The sequence below is a fragment of the Buceros rhinoceros genome, unplaced genomic scaffold (genome assembly GCF_000710305.1).
Source record: "Buceros rhinoceros silvestris isolate BGI_N320 unplaced genomic scaffold, ASM71030v1 scaffold10115, whole genome shotgun sequence".
NCBI lineage: Eukaryota > Metazoa > Chordata > Aves > Bucerotiformes > Bucerotidae > Buceros > Buceros rhinoceros.
In genome coordinates this window covers 37,393-58,467 of record NW_010414573.1, presented here as the reverse complement: position 1 = coordinate 58,467, position 21,075 = coordinate 37,393, and the positions used below count along the sequence as shown (strand labels likewise).

Here is a 21,075-nt window from a genome sequence, read left to right as displayed (position 1 = left end):
AGAGTGTAAAAATCCCCCCATCTCAACCTGCGAGAGGCTTGGAAAGGCTATTAGTTCACTGGACATGCCGTGTAACAAATTTAGGTTTCCCCTAGCAAATAGTAAAAGTGTCAGGGTACAAAGAGGTGTGTACTGAGGGTATGCCTTACATGGGCTCCCTTTAAGACATACTCTGTCTTTTCTTTTAATCTCAGGAAATGATAAGGTCAGCATGTCCATGCTGGCTTTTACAGACAGGAATTAATTGGTAGACTGGAGATTTCCCAGGTCTTTTTATATACAGCACATGACCTTGCATGTGTCACTTAATCTGTGAGAATCACAAATGACAGGAGCGGTAGTAGGAGAGCCTTATAGCAACAGCTATAGCAACAACTAGATGCAACGACATTCTGCACATGTGTGCAGTATTTTCTTTCATTGAATATGCCAGAGGGGAAAACCAAAGAAAAAAAATTGTTGGTTTGTCTTACTCTGGGTCTCCTAACTTCCACTTGTCTATAGCCATTTCTCCTTTTATACAGTCTGTTCTGTTTGCTTGAAATGCAGTTAAATTTTACTTACTGCTATAAACATAAAAACCCCTTAATTTATAAGAATGTAAGCAGTATGAGCCAGCAGTGTGCCCAGGTGGCCAAGAAGGCCAACAGCATCCTGGCTTGTATCAGCAATAGTGCAGCCAGCGGGAGCAGGGAAGCGATTGTCCCCCTGTACTCAGCACTGGTGAGATCACACCTTGAATACTGTGTCCAGTTTCAGGCCCCTCACTCCAAGAAGAACACTGAGGTGCTGGAGTGTGTCCAGAGAAGGGCAACAAAGCTGGCAAAGGGTCTAGAGCTCAAGTCCTGTGAGGAGTAGCTGAGGGGAGATCTTACCACTCTCTACAGCTCCCTAAGAGGAGGTTGTAGCGAGGTTGGGGTCAGTCTCTTCTCCCAAGTAACAAGTGAGAGGGTGAGAGGTAATGGCCTCAAGCTGTACGAGTGGAGATTTGGGTTGAATATTAGGAAAAATTTCTTTACAGAAAGGATTGGACGGGGCTGCTCAGAGCAGTGCTGGAGACACATCCCTGAAAGTGTTTAAAAGTCATGTGGATGTGGTTACTGAGAGACATGATTTAGTGGTGACCTGGCAGTGCTGGGTAAACGGTTGGATTTGATGATCTTAATGGTCTCTTCCAACCAATATAATTTGGTGATTCTGTGATTCTGTAATATGAAAATCTACCCCCTTTCTTACTAGATTATAAACATACATAACAGTTTGTGTTTCTACTGAAGTATTTAATGTTCTAAGCATTTTACCATAAGTTGGAAAATAAAGTTGTAAACTTGGTCTGTAATAAAGTTCTGCCAATGCCAGAAATTCATTACAGAGGCCTGTTCTCCTCACCCGGTTTTGCCTGCTCTTCTCTGATGAGTTGTTATGGCTACAGGAATGATTCACAGCAACAAAGCAGTATGTTAAAACTAAAAGTAGAGTCATCTCACCATGTCTCATAAGCTACCAGGAAACTTTAATGTTTGTTTTTCCCTGGCATCAATTTTCCCCTATTGTCTAACAATAACTAATTAAATGTTTTGATGGTGCACTGAGCAGGTGTCTGAAATCAAAAGAAATGTCAAAGTCAAAAAGGCATCACTTTCCCAGCTGGTTACATTTCACTGTGATCTCTGACCTCGTATTTGTGTTGTTTCGTTACAGGCACTGCGTGTATTGAGCTGTGATTACAAGATGGAAAATGAAACTAGAATGGTGGTTTGTGATCTTGGGAACCCCATGGTGGCTGGCGCAAATGTAAGGGAAAACCAGATGCATTTACTGATCTTTATCTACTTGAATTTTAAAGGGGAGCAAACGGAAATCTATGCTACTGGCGGAATGCATCCCAATAAGCAGCACATTAACTAATTATTTACTTGGTGGGAAATTGAGAGTGACTCAATTTAAGTCACAGAAGTTGCACTGGTATAATGGGAAGATATTCTAAATCTGTAATGTGATCTGTTTATTTGTCCCTTTTACTATTCTTTCTACTTATATGTATAGTAAATGACGGCTTCTTTAGCCTGATTCTCGTCTTGAGTGCATGAGGGTTATTTTATCAGTTTATATAATGATTTGCTTCCATTTTTGAAAATGCAGTTGGAATCTAGTTTTTCTTCAAGTTATAAATGTCATTCTAAGCATTTTCTTAAGAAATAAGTCATAAGACGTAAGACATAAGTCAAGTTTTCCTAAGTCATAGAACATACCAGACATTAGATGGAACATTGGTAGCCTTGTTTTTAGACAAAAGTGGCACTGAATCATGACTGATGGTAGACAGCAGATAAGGATTAAACATAGGTTTGGAGATTAAAAAAGTGCTACCCATTCCACAGTTGTCGTCACTTGTCCCCGTTTCATGACAAAACAGTTCAGGGCAATCCCAGAAGTGTTGAACCCAGGAATGTTTGGCCATAGGTGCCCTTGCAGAGGAATACTGCTCATAAATTCATAATTGCTATGAATATTTAACAAAAAAAAATCCAGGCTTTTATAGATAGATAAAAAGCTGTCCAAATAACTATGAAGTAGTCAGCAGCATGAATGTATATAAGAAATAAACAACACCTTTTAATTGAAAACTGCCACTGTTTGCATTTCCTATCGGACCTGAGGCTTTGCAAAGAAACCAAAGCAAATCTTTAGTCTTTTCAAAGTCTCTACTAAGTTAAGGTTTGTCCCATGGAAGATCAAAATTTCACTCTTCAGACTCTCTATAGAGTGATGTTTTCCTGGCTTCTTATGATCTCGAAGCAGTCCCTGTTGATCCTCAGTAAAAGATCCAAATAGGTCCTATAATAGAAGACTGGGACTAGGATAAGCTTGTTTTAGTCATAGGATTAGCTTCAGATCAGCCACAGCACTTCTGAAAGTGAATGTGAAACCAGTTGTCGTGCAGTTATCTGCTTTCATGGTCACGAGCAGTCCCAGAAAGATACTTCGGGATTACAACTAGCTGGAAACCATTGAAAAATGAACTCTACGTACTGGGAGAAGTAACCTGCTTGGTGAGGTTCCTTCTGTCTAGAAGTACTGTGAACTAGACGTCTGAAGAGGGTATTACAAACATTTTCTGTGAAGGACATAGCAAAATGGGTTAAAAGGCTAGTTTTTGTTTTATTCCAATAAATTAAATCCCTAAAAAGTCAGAGTAATTGAAAACATTTCCAAGGAATGGTGTTTTCATAATGGGATGATGGGAGGCAATGATGGGATGAAGCACTAGATAAATACCAGGTCAAGGCAGATCATTTTTTTGTACCAGAAAACCAGCAAATTTGGAAATCTGCTTAGTGGTTTCCTGGTTATGCTCATGGCAGAACCAAATTCTCAAGATACATATAGAAGTGGACAAAAATCTTGTGGATGATTGGGATGCAGTTGCAGGGGGGAAGGAGAGCATAAAAACCCGTGGGTTTGGAAAATAAAAGGAAAACTAAATGCAAGAGGCACTGATACTATAGACCAAGCTAGGAGCAAATCTTCGTGGCTTACATACTATCAAAACATAAGCAATGGAAAAACTACAGCCCCTCACCTTGACCCAAAATGCTAGCAGTGTGAAGAATTCTAGGAATGCTATTTGGTGGCTACTAAAGCAATACTATTCTGCCTGTCTCCTTATAAATTCTCATAACATAACTAATCCTGTTTCTCTTCAGAATCAGCTCTAGGGCTGCCATAAATGCACTGTTACCAAGTATTCCTAAGCAAAATATTTCATAAACAGAGACTTAGAAGTAGTAGACTAAAACAGCAGGGTTCATAACATGTTTAAGGATATTCTGACTTGTAACAAAAGAATCCAACCCTTGAAAATTAAGGCATATGAAGGTAGAGCATTATAAAGCCAGATGGCAAAAGTGTTTGATAATAGTGAGTGAAAGCTTAAAGCCTAAATATGTCTTTGAAACCAGCTCTCCTGGGAGCTTGGTAAAGGTGAAAGGACTTGAGCTTTTTCAGTCCAAACATATTTATGATGGCAAATGTACTTCCAAAAGCAAAATACCAGCCCTTTGTACAAATTGCATAAATCACGAAAGGTTGCTCTGATCCATTTCCAGTTTTGCAAAACAATTCTGCCCTGGCAGGAGATCAGTTATTCTCAAAATACTCAGAAAGGGACTCTTTGTGGAAGTTGTGAGGGAGTGGGCCAGGAGGGTTAGGTCAAAATCAAACATTCCTAAAACTCTTAACTATTGAGTCACTGTAATGACTTTTCATCACCCTGAAATCCCAGAATTCTTGAACTCTTTAAGATCAACTGAGTATGAGGGTTATGTCAGGAGTTTGTGATATAACTCATGGATATTACTGCAGCATGCTATAGAGTTGTCTGACACTTCACATGATGAAAATGTGTTATTGTCATCAAAATTGGTATATCTCTGATGTTTTGAAAATCTGTGACCTTAATATCATTTACTGGCCACGAAAGTTACTTAACCTTTTTGGTAATACCTTTGTGGTTAAAAAAAGATGAAAAGGTTAAAAAACAAAAAAAAAAGATAAAAAGAAATGGTAAGGAATATCACAATACTGTATGGCCCAGAATGCAAGATAAATTTCTGTGATACCATCTCACTGGCAAAGAATGCTCAAAGTACCTATTCATGGCAGTGACATTGATCAGGCTGATGAGCTTTCTAATGCCTGTTCAGCAGCCTGAGCAAGTGAGATGTAGGTTTTCTTCTAAATTGTAGTAGAACAACTTAGAAATTTAGAAATTAATAGAAATAAGGTTAGAAGACTGGGAGGCTCAGAAAATCTTGCCAATTTCTTGGTATGTACCAAACTGATTCTTCAAGAGCCCAGAGGTTTTAGCTTTCATATGCGGTGTAAGAGACTTCAAAAAAAAGTTAGTCCTCTGTGTCCCAGTGTACTCCTAGATCCTGTCAAACATAATACGGGTTAAAGCTTATCAGTAAAGGCAGAAATGTCATGTATTTCAAAGATACATGATGTTACTAACATGGAAAACAATGCAATTTTATGAATGACAACAACTTCACTTGGAAGTTTTTAAAGAAAATTAAACTATTCTGATAAAATGAATGTCCTACTAAAATAAGGATGTTAAGTGGTGGCTGACTTACAAGCTCAAGCAAATTCAACTCCTTTAGCCTCAGCGGGTTTTCAATGAGGGCATGTGAGCATCTTTCCCCATTATTAGTAGCAGTATCAAGGGCAGCTTGACATTAACAAAGTCATAGGACTATCTATACAAGGGAAACATCTGCAGCTTATTAAACTCTTACAGTAGGAGTGTGCTTCAGTGTTAAATAAGAGGGTAGGCCTCAGGTTATCATAGATCATCAAAACTGCATTTCATGTCTGCTCTGTCTGAGGAAAATTTTATCTTTGGTTCATCAAAACTTACTTCTACTATAAGTGAAACAAAGTTTATATAGACCGATTTGTAAAAACAGTAAGAGAAATGCTGAATTTAATACTTGGAAAATTGTGACTTGGAGATTTAAAAAGTCTTTATGTTTTTAAAGTTGAATAAAATATAAATACAGTTGTTAACAATCATCTCCAGGAAGGGGTCTTAAAATTACATCTCTATTCCAACTATTCAGCTTCTGTTTAATTTAATGGGCATTGTCTTTTAATCTTAAAGATTTTACTTCCAAAGAGAGGTTACATTCAAATCATCTTATTAATTGTCATATGACATTAAAATCATCATAAGTCAATGCTTTGAACGTGCCATTTCCTTCATGATGACAATATTGCTTTCAGCATAGGACAACAGAAGAAAGTAATTGAAACATGTTAGCAAAGTCTCATTCTGAAGATAGATTAAGATTCAGAGATGAACCACTGTAAGTGAAGAAAGAAGGTCTGTTCCAACCAAAACAATTCTGTGAATGAAAATTAAAAAAAAAACCAAAATGCTTGCGAAAACAGAATTGCTTAAACATCTGAAATGACACCCACAGAGGAAAATACGTCCTCTTCAGTGATATTGAATCCTAGGTCCCAAACATAAAACTCCACATTATTGTGTCCCGTCCTGTTGCTAATGATGCTACCCCAAGTATTTTAAGGCAAGTATTGCAAGCAGACATCTCTTCTTTCCCCCCCTGTAATCTGGTCAGATACTGGCAGAGATGAAGGAACAATGTTCTCATTTCCTAATGCCTTTTGATTAATTTCTCAGGAAGATTGTTTCTCGGCATGGAGAACATGGCTATATGTAACCATCCTTTAAAAAAAACAAACTGAAAGCACAACGTGCAAGTTACCTGGCAGGAAATCCTAGCATCAGGCAATAGGGGAGGTAGGCGGGAGTAAGAAGTTGTACAAGATTACAGACTGGAGATTTTGCTGTCAGTCTCAATGGAAAATTCACATTTCAAAAAATACCAGATTTAAAACACATGCAGTTGAAACGAGGCTATTAAAAACATTAATTTAAACACTGCAGGACAATTTTACTAATGTAACATGGAGGGCAGGTGGCATCTTCCCCTGCTCCCCTGCCACTTACATATTGGGGCTCTAAGTATGTCCAACAAGAGGGTTACAGAGACCCCACCATATGTTGTTGTATATTCGTTCTTTAGTTGGCCCTGCGATTCCATTCTGTCTTCGGAATTAACTGGTTCTGCTTTACTCTGCGCCATTCTTGCAAACAAATGGAGATTACCAGAGGGAGAAAGCAAGGTCTGCATAAACAAAAGGGAGCACCAGTGAAAGCCCTTATCTCCTTCAGTTTTGGGGACTGTGTATTTTACACTCTATCTTCAGTGGTCGCACACTGAAAGCTGTGGCAAACTGAACTGCAAATATAACTTCAAAGTTACGTTTCTCTTAACTGAACTGCAGTGTGCAATCTTAAACCAAATCAAGTTAAACATGAAGCTGCTGCTAATTTAGCCTCCAGAACCAAAACAGGTGATGAGTCAGCCCTGCAACATCTAAGCCATGCAGCTCATATGTCACAGTTACAGAGACCATGGGAGGAGCAGGAAGCCCTGAAGACCTGGATGAAGCCATGCATGGATGGAGAGGTGCCAGACAGCTATTATTTTCTTTGGCTTGGCAAAGTAAGGCAAAAACTTCTGGATGAAGAAGAGCCCACCACTGCCTTCTTGGGAGTATGCTTCTCCATTCCTCTTGATCTTTTCTCTGTCTAGCCAAATTTTTCATCTGATGACATACACAAGCAGGATGGTATTGTTTCCTGAAAACAACTAGATGATATTATTTCATACTAATTTTTAAAAGCCACATTGTTCAACACAAGTCTGTGAAATGCAGTGTTGAACAGTACTGCTTTCTTGATATGGAGAGATCAACCATTTTTAGTAACCCATTGTTTTGTTTCTTTCTCAGTTCTCTACAGGTATACGATTTTCTGTTCAGCATTTTGAAAATGCAGATTTCAGCATCAATTTTGAGCTGCAAATAAAAAGGTTAGATGTTTTATCAACTGCATGGTTATTTAAATTCTGGATTCCTATTGGTATTTGAAGTTTAATGTATAAGGTCATTCTAACTCTTCAATGTCAATAGTTATTGCACATGCTTTCCTATGGTAGCTTTCTTCACGAGGATTTGTGCAGTCTGAGCCTTGTTAGATTTTAGCAAGACCAGTCTTGAAGTTACTCTGGGGATTTTATTTTCTTAAAATTCAGATTAACTGATTTTGGTCAGTGATCCAATAACCTTCTATGGATTTGCCAAATTTTCCCTTCTCTTCCCACTTCAGAATTAATGAACCATGATCGCTTTGTAACAAAGTTCTGTATTTAAAAACATATCATGCTCTGGAAAAAGAAAAAAGAAAGCATGCCACTTCTTCATGACAGTTTAGATAACAGAAGGAGAGCAGTTAAAATGTGCTCAACAGATCTGCTGCCACGAAGAAATAAAACTGTTTCAGTTTGGTGCAGATGAAACTTTGTCCTTTTTCCGTTAGTTTCTTCCATATTTATGGGGCTGAAATATTGCTGTTGTAGCATCTTCTGGGTTTTGCTGAGCAGTACCTTCTTCACAGGGCCAAAAAACCACAGGACGGGCTGTGTTAGGATAACAGCAAGAACAAAACTTGGACTTTTTCAGTGGGTGGCAGGGCTTCTCCTCCACCTCTCCTCATCAAATACACACTGGAGATCCTGATGGGGCCCTCTGCCCCACACACGAAGACTTAATTGCTAATGTCTGGCCTTTAATGAGGGCCTTGATCGTGTTCACTACGGTAACTAAGCAAGACATTTAAAATGTTTAAGTCATGTTTCCTTAATGTAACCTTTAAAGGAAAGGACATGCAGAAACTCAGGAAGGGCACATCAATGCCACGTAAGACAATGAGGTGCCTGGTCAAGCCTCAGCCCTCTCCCAGAGGTCTGGCTGGCAAGCTGAACATCATGCAGAACGGGGCATGGGCTCCTCCAGAGCGAGAAACAAGATATAAAGTGTAGCTTGTAGGTCCCTTGTCCATGCCGCTGTTCACTGTCAGGTCACTAATGCAAGTAATCCAATTTTAAATGTGTATCAGAGGCTCTTGTAACTGCCCTCTTCATGCTGTGAGATGGGAGAAGTTCAGAGCTTTTTGAGTAGCTAGATCTTTCTAGGTAATAAGTTTTCTGTAGAAAAAGTGACAAGGCTTTACTGAGGAATAAGTCTGAACTTCAGTAGATAGTAGCAATATCTCATGCTTCCTCCATGACTGTGACTCACTATAATGTAAAGGGAGGAAATTGGTTAGGCTACGGTTTCTGCAAGCTGGTATCAAAACGCTGAAGGGCACCCAGCTACTTAAAAAAAAACCAAAAACCAAAACCAACTTTTGCATAGGGAATGTACCCTACAGTTAAAACTCACTGCTCTGTTCATTATTCTCAAGCAGCACTACGGTTTGTATGTCCTTAGCGAACAGGAAAAACAATCTTAAAAGAAAAAAAAAGCATAAATGCATAAAGCAGAAAGAGGAGATTACCTAAGTGGAAGGAAAAGGAAGCAGAGACCAGTGTCCTGGTCTGAGTTACTCAAAAGAGAGCCCTTTCATTTACTCCAAAACATTAAGTAGAAAATAAATATTTTCATTTGCAAGACTGAAGTTCATTACTTATAGGAAATAAGCAAGAGGCTGAGTAATGTCTTGAAATCTGATTCCTTTTCTGATGTGGATTTTGCTAGGCAATTGTCTGCCCCTTGGAGAGGGAGGTGTCCTGGCACTTTTATTTAAACTATTTTCTTTTCTACAAAGTAACATAAAGCATAAGCAAGATTGGAATACCAAATATATATGATCAAAATCTCTATTCTAACTCTGTGGAAAGTAGTACCACTATATAAATTGAGAGCAGCTTATTCTAAGAAATTCGTGATAATTTTTATATTTTAATCGATTTTTGTACTTTTGTACTCAAAGTAGTGCCTATAGAGGATTACATCAAAAGTTCAAATTATGTTTGAGGAGAATCTGCATTAATTTACAAACAAATTAGAGCTGCTCCTAATTTTAGCAGTCTGTCTCCAGAAAGCCTGGATCAAAGCAGTATTGCCCTTTACTCCTCAGGAGTCAGTCACTGGGAATGCTGGCCTCCTCTGAGTGTTTCCATTTGACTGATGCTACCCAGATGTGATAACAGTAAACTGTGACAGCAATAGAACCTTAGTCTCCATGAAGTAAGGAAGTACTTCCACACTAACTTGGAAAAAACCTCCAAACGTAGTATCATTAAACCCATAATTAAATGAATTCTAAGTCTGTAATTATTTATTTTCACTGTCCTCTTGAATTTGAACCTGCAAATCTTTCTTTACATGAATGGGCTATAGTCACAGGAATGTCCTTTTGAAGTAAGAGAAACTACATTTATTACTAAGAATTTACAATAAGAAAAGACAATAAAATGAGTGAGAGCACTAGACTTTAAATGCAGGGATCTGTTTTCACTGCTAAGTGGGATTAAGATTGTAAACACTCCATGGATAGAGGAGGGAAGAAAAGAAGAAAGGGAAAGATGATATAGTTTATTTTGTTGTGGTTTTTTTTCTCCAAAGACTGTCATGCAGAAGTCACAAGTTGGAGAGTCATAAAAATAAATTTTATTTTAACAAAATCTATCTTGTTCATTAACACTGCCTTCCTCCAAGGCCTGAAACACCTTTGTATTGTTAAGATACTCCTATCCATCTTCTGAGCTAAGTAAATTTGTATCATTATATTCACACATGAGTTGATTATATTATTAAACATGTGATTACATTATTAACCATGTGATGAGCCGAATAATATCAAACTTAAATACCAGTGTCCTACAAGACTGAAGAGTGGCAACAGCCATGCTGTAATATGTCCAGTGGCATCGCTTCCTAATTCTAGGCCTTGTTGTCTTCAGTGCTGTATCTGTAACAACCTAGGCTTCTGCTAAATAACCTTTCTGTAACCCTTGCACATATCTTTTCCAGTTCTAACAAGATTAATCCCACCAGCAATTTAGTTAACCTCCATATCAACATCAGTGCTATGGCTCAAGTGCAGATCAGAGGGTAAGTATTCGACCATTTCAATTCATAGTGGTAACTTTTTTTAATCAAATCTCCCCACATGTAAAAATTCCACATTGTGAATCTTTGGCCATGTTATAATCCAAACACCTTATCCACCAAGAACACCTGAGAATTCGGAGGGAGTGTCACCCCTGCAAACCTTGCAGGCTCGAGCTACTGAAGACTTACCAGGTCATGTAGGGCAGGGCTGCCCACATGGACTCCAGTAAACTGACTGAGTGCCTGTGCAGATGCAGCACACTGTAGAATCCCACATTGTAGTAACACCAGTCAGAGCCAACATTTTATTTGGACATTCAGATTGTGTGTGGATGTTTCTAGTAAAAGATGACTGTTCATATATATAGGTCTGCTTGTGCAACCACTTAGGCACTTAATTCTGAATACCAAAGCAGTATCTGCTGCTTCTGTGACTGAAATGATGAAACACATTATGGCAAGGCATATACTAATAGAGAGCAGAGTGAGGTCTTTGGAGAAATAAATAAGGAATGAGCTACTGCAAGAGATCAGCCAGCTGCTGTTGTAGGATTCTTACATTTCTGTCTGAAGCAGGTGCCTGTCCACCGACACAAGGGATACCGAAACTAGATAAACACAGGATATGATCAAAGACGATTATTTCTATCTCTATTTTCACATACATCTTAGTTTTGGAAACTGTAAAATGCAATTAGGTGATAAGAATCTCAGACTACCCTGTAAAATCTTGGAATTGTATCCTGGCATCCTAGGGGAAGTCAGCAGGATGTGCTTTTAAAGCAAGTAAATGCCCAAAATGCTTTTCGTCTGGGATCTCCGATTTCCTACAACTCCTCTTCTCAAACTACAGCTCTGGACCTTAACTGTTCTCAAATCTGCAAGGGGAAAACGGGAGGTATGTGGCCCAGTTTCTGTCTCACAGTCAGATCATGAGGCTTGGCTGATGCAAGAGGGGCAGATGTCTCTCATAGGATGCATCTCAAGAGGCTGCCTTAAGTTTAAACAAATAAAAATGCACTTATTTTTGCTTTTATGGATTTATAAAAATCAATTTATTGTTACAAATTCTAAGACAATACTTTGGCTACCTGGTGCCACCAGAGAATCTAGTGCAAATCATGCAGATCATGTTTTCTGCTCTAATCTCATATAAATCATGCAGATTTTTAAAGTATTTTTAATCATATTTTGTAAATGTCTTCCAGGTTAAGAAGACTAACCCTAAGGCTAGAGTTAGGTGGAAAAAAGAGGACTTGGCACTCAAAGACTTGTGTGAATATAGGTCATGCTGACATTTCTTGAAATGGAGCAGCTGAAAGACAACATGTTTAACAGGAACAGAAACAAGAGTATTATTTCATTTTCTGTAGTTAGTGGTGATCTAGGGAAATGAGCTGGATAAGAAGAGAGGTGAAAAATATAAATTGAGGGGGAAGGTAACATAGAAATAGAGGCTGAGGAAATAAGAATCAAAGGTGTTGGTTAGTTGGGCTGCAGATATGTGAGAACATGTTGGGAGCTAGCAGCTGCTAGGTGTTGCCATGGGCAGGTGCCCAGATTAACGACTGGCTAGAGTTTCGGTGCATCGGTGAAATAGTTATGGATACATACACGAGACTTCTCAGTAATGGCTGCTTCAAGTGCTGTGGGTTCTGTTTATTCAGTGAGGTTGCATCACTTTCATAGAAAAATCTTAGCAAGTTTTTGTATTCTTTGCAAACCTTTTGAAAACTTTTTGCCTCCATCATGTTCTTTTTAATGAAAAGTTCTGTAACAGGTAAATAGATTGGTACCAAAAAAAAATGACCAGAACATCCTCAGTTCTTACAAAGAGCATGTCCACAAGTGGAAAAAGTGGCTTGAATTGCTGCCTGCAGTGCTAAGAAACAAATCATTAAATACAGAGGAATGACTTCCAGTTACTGTCCTCTTAAGCCTTTTAGTTTTCTTATTAGTATCGCATGCATGTACAAAGAAAAATTTCCAAATGCTTTGTTGAGAGATTTTGCTAATTAGCAAACAGCTCTTCTCACAATTTCCTAGATAAAAATGAAAGAGAGTCTGTGTCCACATTTGAACTGGATAATATCTTGCATTTGTTTCCCTACTGCTCTGCACAGAGTTGCATGAAGTGGGACTGGAATCACTGTACATTTTACTGAGGAAAAGAAAGTAGTTATCAAATTGTGCAAATGCATACGTGCATATATATTTGCATAGTGGACATGTGCAAATACTGCCTCTACTGAGAAAGAAAGAAGTCTTCTTCAATATTCTATTCAAAAGACACTTAAGATAACTCCTGAGACAGGTGGTTCATTCAGTGGGCAGTTGCTGTGGTAACTGAGGTTTGATTAGCCTGCTTACCTTTTGTATCTATAAAAATGTAAGAGTTTTATAGTTTGTTATTCCACAATGCTGAAAGAGCACTGGAGGAGTGAGGGATTTAGGAAGGAAGTAATTTGGTCTTGGAGGATTTGCAGCTGGTAGAATTGTTGTTGTTGTTTATCGCACATAAGCATTTTCTGTAGAACACGCTTCCTTTTTCTTGTTTTTCAGTATTCTCGTTTGACTGATGATTGCACCTAAAGTCTAGAAAAAATCCTCTTCTAATAAATCATTCAAACATTAAAAATATTCTCAGTTAAATTAAAATAAAATAGTCAAAAGAGAGGATTTCTGTTTAATTTGACCTAATTTTGCTACTTTCATGTCAATAGCAGATGTCCTCAAAATAACTGTGAAATTTGTTAAAATAAATGTTCTTGTAGACTCCATAGTAATTTTAATTGGATGTCTATAGTTATACTTCACGCTTTGTAATAAAAAAAACACTGCCCAGGAAGTACAATAGAAAACCTCATGCCTGGTTCTTTTTGTCCACGTACATTTTCTGGTTTGCAAATTTTTGCACTAATTTACATGTGTCTGTCGGCTTTTGTAACATCACGGGGAAGCTCCTATTCTTCTACAACGGTAATTAAAATTCATACTGGAAACAAAGCCATTCAAGAGATTTAACAAGTTAGGTTAAGTACCTCATCTGAAATGACTTTTTAATGACTGTGTTTTATTTCTTTCATTATTTGGTTTGGCTTGTAAATTTGTCCTCTGGCATACTTGTAAGTACAAACTGCTGGCCTTTTGAAGTCTGGGGAAGTATTTGTTGTTAGCAGGATACTCCAGGATCCCCTGAGTGTCCTGAAGAGCTGTACTTTAGCTGGATGGTATTAAGTTGTTCTCTGGGATCCCTTGCCACTTTGACAAGCTGTATTCTGAAAAAAAGTTACTATGAGAAGTTTCATTCACTGTAAATAACATAGTAACTGAAGCAAGAATAGTTTGTTTCTTACTAAACTATTTTAAAATATCAGCATTTGCTACAAAAACACCCAACTTTCCCTTGTCTTCTTCAAGGGGCTATTTGCAGCAGTGCTTTCTCTGTTTAGCCTCAAGGGAAAGTGAAGGAACGTTGGTGGATAGAAGTCCATAATTTTAGCCAAATGTAATATTCAGAAAAAACTCATTAGCAATTCTTTTTTAAACAACTTTCTGTCAGCAAAATTCCAGCTTTGGCAGAAGCAGCAATGAAATTTTAAGGCTTTTCATTAAGGTAAAGTTTCTGGAAACTGGCAGAACTGAGTGAGAGCTGGCCCTTGTAAAGAAAGGGTGATACTTACCATTTTAGCAAAAAGAGCTGTCAGTACCAGCAGATCATAGATGTCTGTGCCAGAACTCACCTATCATGCTAGAAGAAATTCTTGGTATCTGATTTCCCAACTTCTCAACAACTAAATAAGGTTCAAGTTGGCATCTGAATGGGACCCCTCCAAGGAACTTGTAATTTTTATGGGAAATAAAATGTTTGGTTCAAATACAAACGTTAACAGAACACTACAGTCAGAGCAGTTAAATAAATATAGAATCATAGAATGCTTTGGGTTGGAAGGAACCTTTAAAGGTCATGTAATTCAACCCTCCCTGAGATGAGCAGGGACATCTTCAACTAGATGAGGTAGCTCAGAGCCCTGGCCAACCTAACCTGGAATGTTTCTAGGGATGGGGCATCTGCCACCTCCCTGGGCAACTTGCGCCAGTGTTTCACCAGCCCCATTGAAAAAGAAATCTTCCTTATACCTAGTCTAAACCTACCTTCTATTAGATTAAAACTATTACCCCTTGTCCTGTCACAGCGGGCCTTGCTAAAAAGACTGTCTTCATCCTTCTTATAAGCCCCCTTTAAGTACTGAAATGTTGCAATAAGGTGTCCCCAGAGGCTGTTCTCGAGGCTGACCAACCCCAACTGTCTCAGCATTTCTTCATCAGAGAGGTGCTCCACCCCTCTGATCATTTTTGTGGCCCTCCTCTGGACACACTCCAACAGGTCTTTCCTGTGCTGAGGACTCCAGAGCTGGGGACAGTACTCCAGGTGAGTCTCACATATTGCAGGGTAGTAGGATGCATAGCATTAAACATCTACAAGCTTTAAGTGGAAGTGAGAAAATGGATTTATTTACATATCGTTACTGTAGTGGATATTATATTCAGATGCCTCATCAGTGAGAATTATGTAAGTGCCAACAGACTGCATTCCTTTCTCTAAACAGAGAAAGAGTCACTCCCTTGTCTGGAAAGGACCATCCATCAGAGGAAGTATGAAACTAAATGCACACTCTCAGTAGTCTGTAAGGACTGGGTGGTACTTCATGGAAGTATGGTATTGTTCACCTCACCTAATTCTAATGAATGTGCCCAAATAAAATGCCCTTAAGGGCTTAGGTTTCTATAGTGGTCTTAATTTTTTTTCTAATAATAATGCAGACAATCACTGGTAACAGTCATTGCTTTAACCTATTTTTTATATTACAGAGTTTCTCATCCCCCAACAATTATTTTGCCACTTCACAACTGGGAACCCAAAGATGAACCTACAGAAGAAGAGGAACTTGGTCCTTTAGTAGAACACATCTATGAGGTAAAAATTATATATATTGCCACAGGACCTCATGCTGTTTCCATTGAAATCGTGACTAATTTGCTTGATTTTCTTTATCTGCAACTAGAAAAAGGCACATTGTAAATATGCTGACTTTAGCACATGACCCACGTTTAACCTGGGAGTTCGCAACTCCACTACCCGTTCATGTCAGTGGAGGAGATACTAGTTTATGCTAGGAGTCTGTCTTTAACGTTTAAGAGATCTATAAACATTTTGGGTGTTTGACAAGAATTAAAAACAGTGCTTAAAAGGTCATTCCAATCAATGGCAAATATTTTCAGTTATTTGCTTGGTTTCTCATTAAAAACTGTGAGTGTTATGCACAGGAAAAAATGTTTCCTTTAACATTTAACTAACTGAAAAACAGCCTGTAAACATCCATGTTACTTGTTACCTCATTGCTCAGAAAATATTCTATTGAAAATAACTCTTAATGTTTGAAATATAAATATTTCTGCCTTGTATTGTTGTTGTTTTCTTTCCTATGGATGATTCATCAATTAAAAGAGTTCGGGTTAGAAAAAAGTACATTGAGTGAATACAGGATGTACAGGCCATCTTTGGAATCTGATGGATGACCTTTCCTCTAGGGGGTAAAACAGAGTGCTTCAAATATGATTGTAACTCAGAAACTTAGCAGTCAAGAAAATTTAAGCAACTGAGCTTAATCAGCAGTAAAATTACAATTTATGATGGCTGATACTAAACTGTAATGAATCAAACTCTAAAACACAAAATATTTGTGAATTCCTGATCCTAACACATTTTTCTATACTGAAAAATCTTTAACATCTTCCTCTTTCAAGCATTTGGGCTGTTTGTGGAACTATATATGTGACTTCAAATGTAGTAAAAAGTAGTTAACAGTGATTTAAAACATTGTTTTTATGCTTTATTGATATCATCAAAGCATAAAAATGTCCAAACAGCCACACAAAAACCCTTTCCTAGAGAGAATGTAAGATTAAGTGGGTTTTATTTGGTTCTAAATAAAGCTCATCAGTCAAAAATTCTACATATTTGAAAAAAGAATGTTCTCATGTACAGAAACTTTTGAGTAAAGCTCCATGCTGTTCTTCTTTAGCTCTTATGTCCAGTGTTAACACATATCCAGATTTCCTGTGGTCATCGGATATATTCAAATTGTAAACTGACACAAGAAAGACTAGTTTAATAGTCTGTATTTTTAAATTTCTATTATTTCTATCTTTACTCATTTTCCCAGAAAAGAATAGTGTCCTGGGATGTTACTTTAGGAAAAGTGGTTCCTTCTTTTCTTTTGGGGAAATTTGAACTGAGAAGCATTGAAAATAGAGTTCTTAACCACAAAACCAAAATTAAGCTCTGCTATACCTTCTATTCCTGCATCCTGAAATGTGATTTTTTTGCGTCCCGAAGTTTCAGATACTATTTTCAAGTATGTTCTGTTAAGGTTCATTGTATATATTTGTACAGTGTATTTTGCTAATGTGTTTTGGTTTCAGTTTTTAAAATGTTTTTAGGCAATTTCAGCTCTTTCATATGTAGGAAAACATGGGAAAGGTGGTGGGTTTCTTGAATACAGACTGACAAAAAAGGTTGTTTTCCCAGATGTGCCACTGGTTTTGTGACTAATGTGGAGAGGCCTTTTTCCCCTACCTGCCACAGATTCTCCATCAATAAATTATATTAATAATCTATACATCTTTCCCAAAGTACTTCCAGGAAGTGGACACTGAGAATTTGAAAATGTCTCAGGTGATGGTTGCTGTGGTTTTTATTGTTATTTACTACTCTGGAAAGTACTGATGCTATTTGTTTGACAGCTGCACAATATAGGACCAAGCTCCATCAACAATACAGTTCTCCACGTCGGTTGGCCTTTGTCCAACCGAGAAGAATTTCTTCTTTATATTCTTCATATTCAGACACATGGACCATTGCACTGTCAAACAAGCTCTCCTGTTAATACAATGCAAATAAAGGTAAGTCAGCCCCTTTTATTCCCATCTCTGTCTGTGATTTACTTGATTTTTTCTGCCTGTACTTCACAATGGAATGGAGCTTTTGGATAATTTTTTTACAATGACCCCAAGATCATTTTCCTGGGTAAGAAGCAAGATACAGATAGTCTATAACGTTTCTAGTGTGGCAGTTGGGTTGCATGGTATGCATTTGGTTTCTGTACTCTTCTTATCAGTGTTGCAGCATGAGGTACAAGATAATTTTTAAATGGAATGTGCAGGGATTTTCTTGAGGGTCATATTTAATGTGGCTGCGACTAGATGACATAAAATTTTCCAGTTCTCATGGGACCCTGAAAATTCTTGTGTTCTAAGGAGTACACTAATTCAGAAAGTCATCTGCACCCCAGTGCTTAGCAGGTGAACTGCCAAAGGTGATGTTATGTCAAGGGATGCATGTAGCTCTTTAGCTGAGTCTGATACAACCTAGTTTGTTTATCAAAAGATCTTACATCTGAACCTGTTAGCGGTGGGGAAAATCCTTTATAGCACAAAAATGCAACATCGGTAAGTTGAAAGATATGGACTTTTTAGAGCTGTTTATTTAATAGACAGCGGACAGCCTCCAGTTGTAGCATTAGGTATTGTTGAAGGATGGAACATAATTTTAGGGTTTTTTATTTCAATACAAATATTTTACAGCTGATGTAAATTGTATGGTGATTTATGGCTTTAGGATCATAGGCTAATTCACATTGGAAGAGTTCTCAAGAGTACTCTGATCCAGCATCCTGCTAAAGCAGGGTCAGCTGAGATATCAAACTAGATTCTTCAGGGCTTTGTCCAGTCTGGTCTTTAAATATCCAAGAACAGAGACTGCAAAATCTCTCTGGACAAATTCTGCTGCTGCTTCTTTGTCCTCACAGGGACTAGGTTTTTCCTTACATCCTGTCAGAACCTCTGTTGTTATAACTTATGCCCATTGCCTGTCATTATCCCACTAGGAACCTCTGTGAAAAGCCTGGCTCCATTTTTGGGATAACATTCTCCCTCCATTAGCTTTGATTGCCCCAAAGCTTTCTTATCTGTGGTCTGAATAAGTACCAGTCTCTCCACCTCTCCCTTCAGGACCAGTGCTCCACCCCTTGGGGGGCCCTCCACTGAACATATTCTAGTATACTGATCTCTCTCTTCCGCTGAGGCTCAAAAAATGGATGGCGTATCTACATGTGGTCTAAAGAGTGCTGAGCAGAGGGGAATAATCACTTCCTCAGTGCTCCTGTTTATACAGCTCAGGATGCTGTTGGGCCTCGCTGCTGACAGAGCAGACTGCTGGCTCAAGTGCAGCTTAAGCCATGTCTTTTTCTGCAAAGCTGCTTCTAAGCCAGTCAGTTCTCAGCGTGATTTGTTGCCAGGGGCTATTTCCTTACACCAAGTACATGATAAGATACATATTTTTAATATCATATGCTATATTTTATATTATAGTTACATTCAACATCATATGAGACAGTATAATATGTAAAATGGGAGTAATTTTAATAGCCTGTGTATTTTTTACTGTCTTAAAGTGTTAATTATTTTAATTTTTCAAAGAACATGCTTTGAATATCCTATAAAGTGAAACTATGGACTGGAATTCTCCATGGAACATACACCAGAAAGGGAAGTTTCATGTATTGCCACTTGATAAAAGGATTCATATAGTCTACATTTATTTTATTATTTAATATATATTATCTCAGAAAAATTACAACTTTGTCAGAAGCACAACAGGTTTTTGTTTTTTCTATTTGGAAATTATTCTGTAATTACTTTAATCATACCAGCAAAAAGAAAAAACTCCCCTGCCAATTTTTTCATACTCAAATGTTTGCCATCCAAATTGCTTCGCCTTCCATGGACATCATTCTTCTTTTATAGCAGAGCTGGAGATCTCAGTTTGAAGGAAACAGTAACAAGGGGAAGCCTGGTAGCAGCCTCCTTGGTAAAGTGTTGATACGCCAGTTTTTAAAAGGCTGTTTTAAGATGAGTGTTTGTGATGGTACATCCCCCCAAAAGAGCTTTGGCTCTTTTGGTTTGGCTCTAAGTCAGAAGATTTAGCAAAACACAGCTCTCTGCATATTATCCCATCAAAAACAAGGTATCCAATGTATTAAGCATAACTGACTCCAGACTGTTCTGAAGTAAACAATTCTTCTTGAGTTGAACAAGTAGCCCGTTAAACATCTTGTGAGAGCTGTGTTCCAAATGCTGAAAGTGCTATATGTTTTTTGCATACCAGGAGGGGTTTGAGTTTGGTACAGTGGGTGAAAGTAGAGACATCTTTCTAGTGAAAGGGGTTCTTCACAACCACAGGAGCTAAAGTCTCTAGCTTAAAGAAACAGAACTACACTATATACTTACAAGAATATAAAAAAACCTGATGCATACCAAATACATTAAGGCTAGATTTTTGTGTTTTGCCCAGGAAGCCAAAAAGAGGTTAGGATTCCACTTTTTTATTTAGTTTCTCTGGAGGAAGAAAGAGGCAATGAGAACTGAAAATAGAAAATGTTTCTGATGATTTTTTCTATTAGTCTTTTCCACCCCATTTCCACCTTTTTTTCAAAAGTTGTGAGGAGCAAGAAGCTGAGTGGCTGTGTTTGTATTTGCAAGCCTAGCATCTCAAAGCCACTGATCAGGCTGCAAGTACATGAAAAGAAGTTCAGCAGCCCCCTCCCCTAGCCACTGCGTTCTGTTCTAAGTTTCAGTTAAGAACTAGAGGTAGGAGCATTACTGTCAGGAGGGGAGAGGTCCTGAGTAGACTGGTGCTACAGTAAGTTTTTTTAGTTTGCTCTTCCTTCTCCTTGATAACAATTGCATCTGTTAGATAAACAAGATTTAGTTATTGTGAAGCTTGTGAGAAAACTTCCTGTAATAATGAAATAATGGTCCACCTGTCTTAGCAGAATATGTCTTTAGATGCACAATCATTATAGCAGGTATTTAAACATCCTTTCCTGAACAGCACGAATACACAAATTAGATTTCAAATAGGTAATGCTTATCTATTGCTTCAGATGGGAAGAGGATAGAGAGACAGGTTCCTTCAGGTTCTGTATGTGTGTCTGGCTCAAATCTCCAAGTAGGGCTAAGGACTTTATGTGCCTGGCTCCTCTTGAGTTTCAGAACCTAGGTCTCTTAGGATGCTTAGTCGTTTCCCCTTTGAAATTTTCCCTTAGATTGTTCAGTTTCAAAGCAGTGTATTCCTCCCCATTGCTGAATTTCTTGTCTTGTAGAAAGGTTTCCTTTGTGCTTTGTTGTTTCTTCCATCAAGACAAATCAAACCTGTGTGCACATGGGAAGACTCTTATTTAGGGACGATTCTTTTTTTGTAGCTTATCTTTCTCTGAAGGCAATGAGGGATGTGAAAGGATAATAAAATTATGAATCTTGCAAATGATATAAAGAGGAGCAAAAGGGCTAATCAAAGGTATGGAACAGATTCCCTTGCAGACAAACTCAGTACATTAGGATGCTTCGGTCTAGAAAGGAGGTGTCTATGCGCACATATGACCCTCAAGATCAGAAGTG

The 21,075-nt window shown here is 38.1% G+C and overlaps 1 protein-coding gene across 1 annotated transcript in view; it reads left to right on the top strand.

Moving 5' to 3' along the window:
• ITGA8 (integrin, alpha 8) overlaps positions 1–21,075 on the top strand; it is a gene marked incomplete at its 5' end in the record, with an annotated part of 112,583 nt that overhangs the window by 61,582 nt on the left and 29,926 nt on the right. Inside the window, 5 exons of the mRNA XM_010137137.1 lie at positions 1,702–1,794; positions 7,390–7,469; positions 10,474–10,554; positions 15,427–15,532; positions 17,362–17,520. Coding sequence (XP_010135439.1) covers positions 1,702–1,794; positions 7,390–7,469; positions 10,474–10,554; positions 15,427–15,532; positions 17,362–17,520 — 519 coding nt within the window. The remainder of the gene's footprint in view (positions 1–1,701; positions 1,795–7,389; positions 7,470–10,473; positions 10,555–15,426; positions 15,533–17,361; positions 17,521–21,075) is intronic.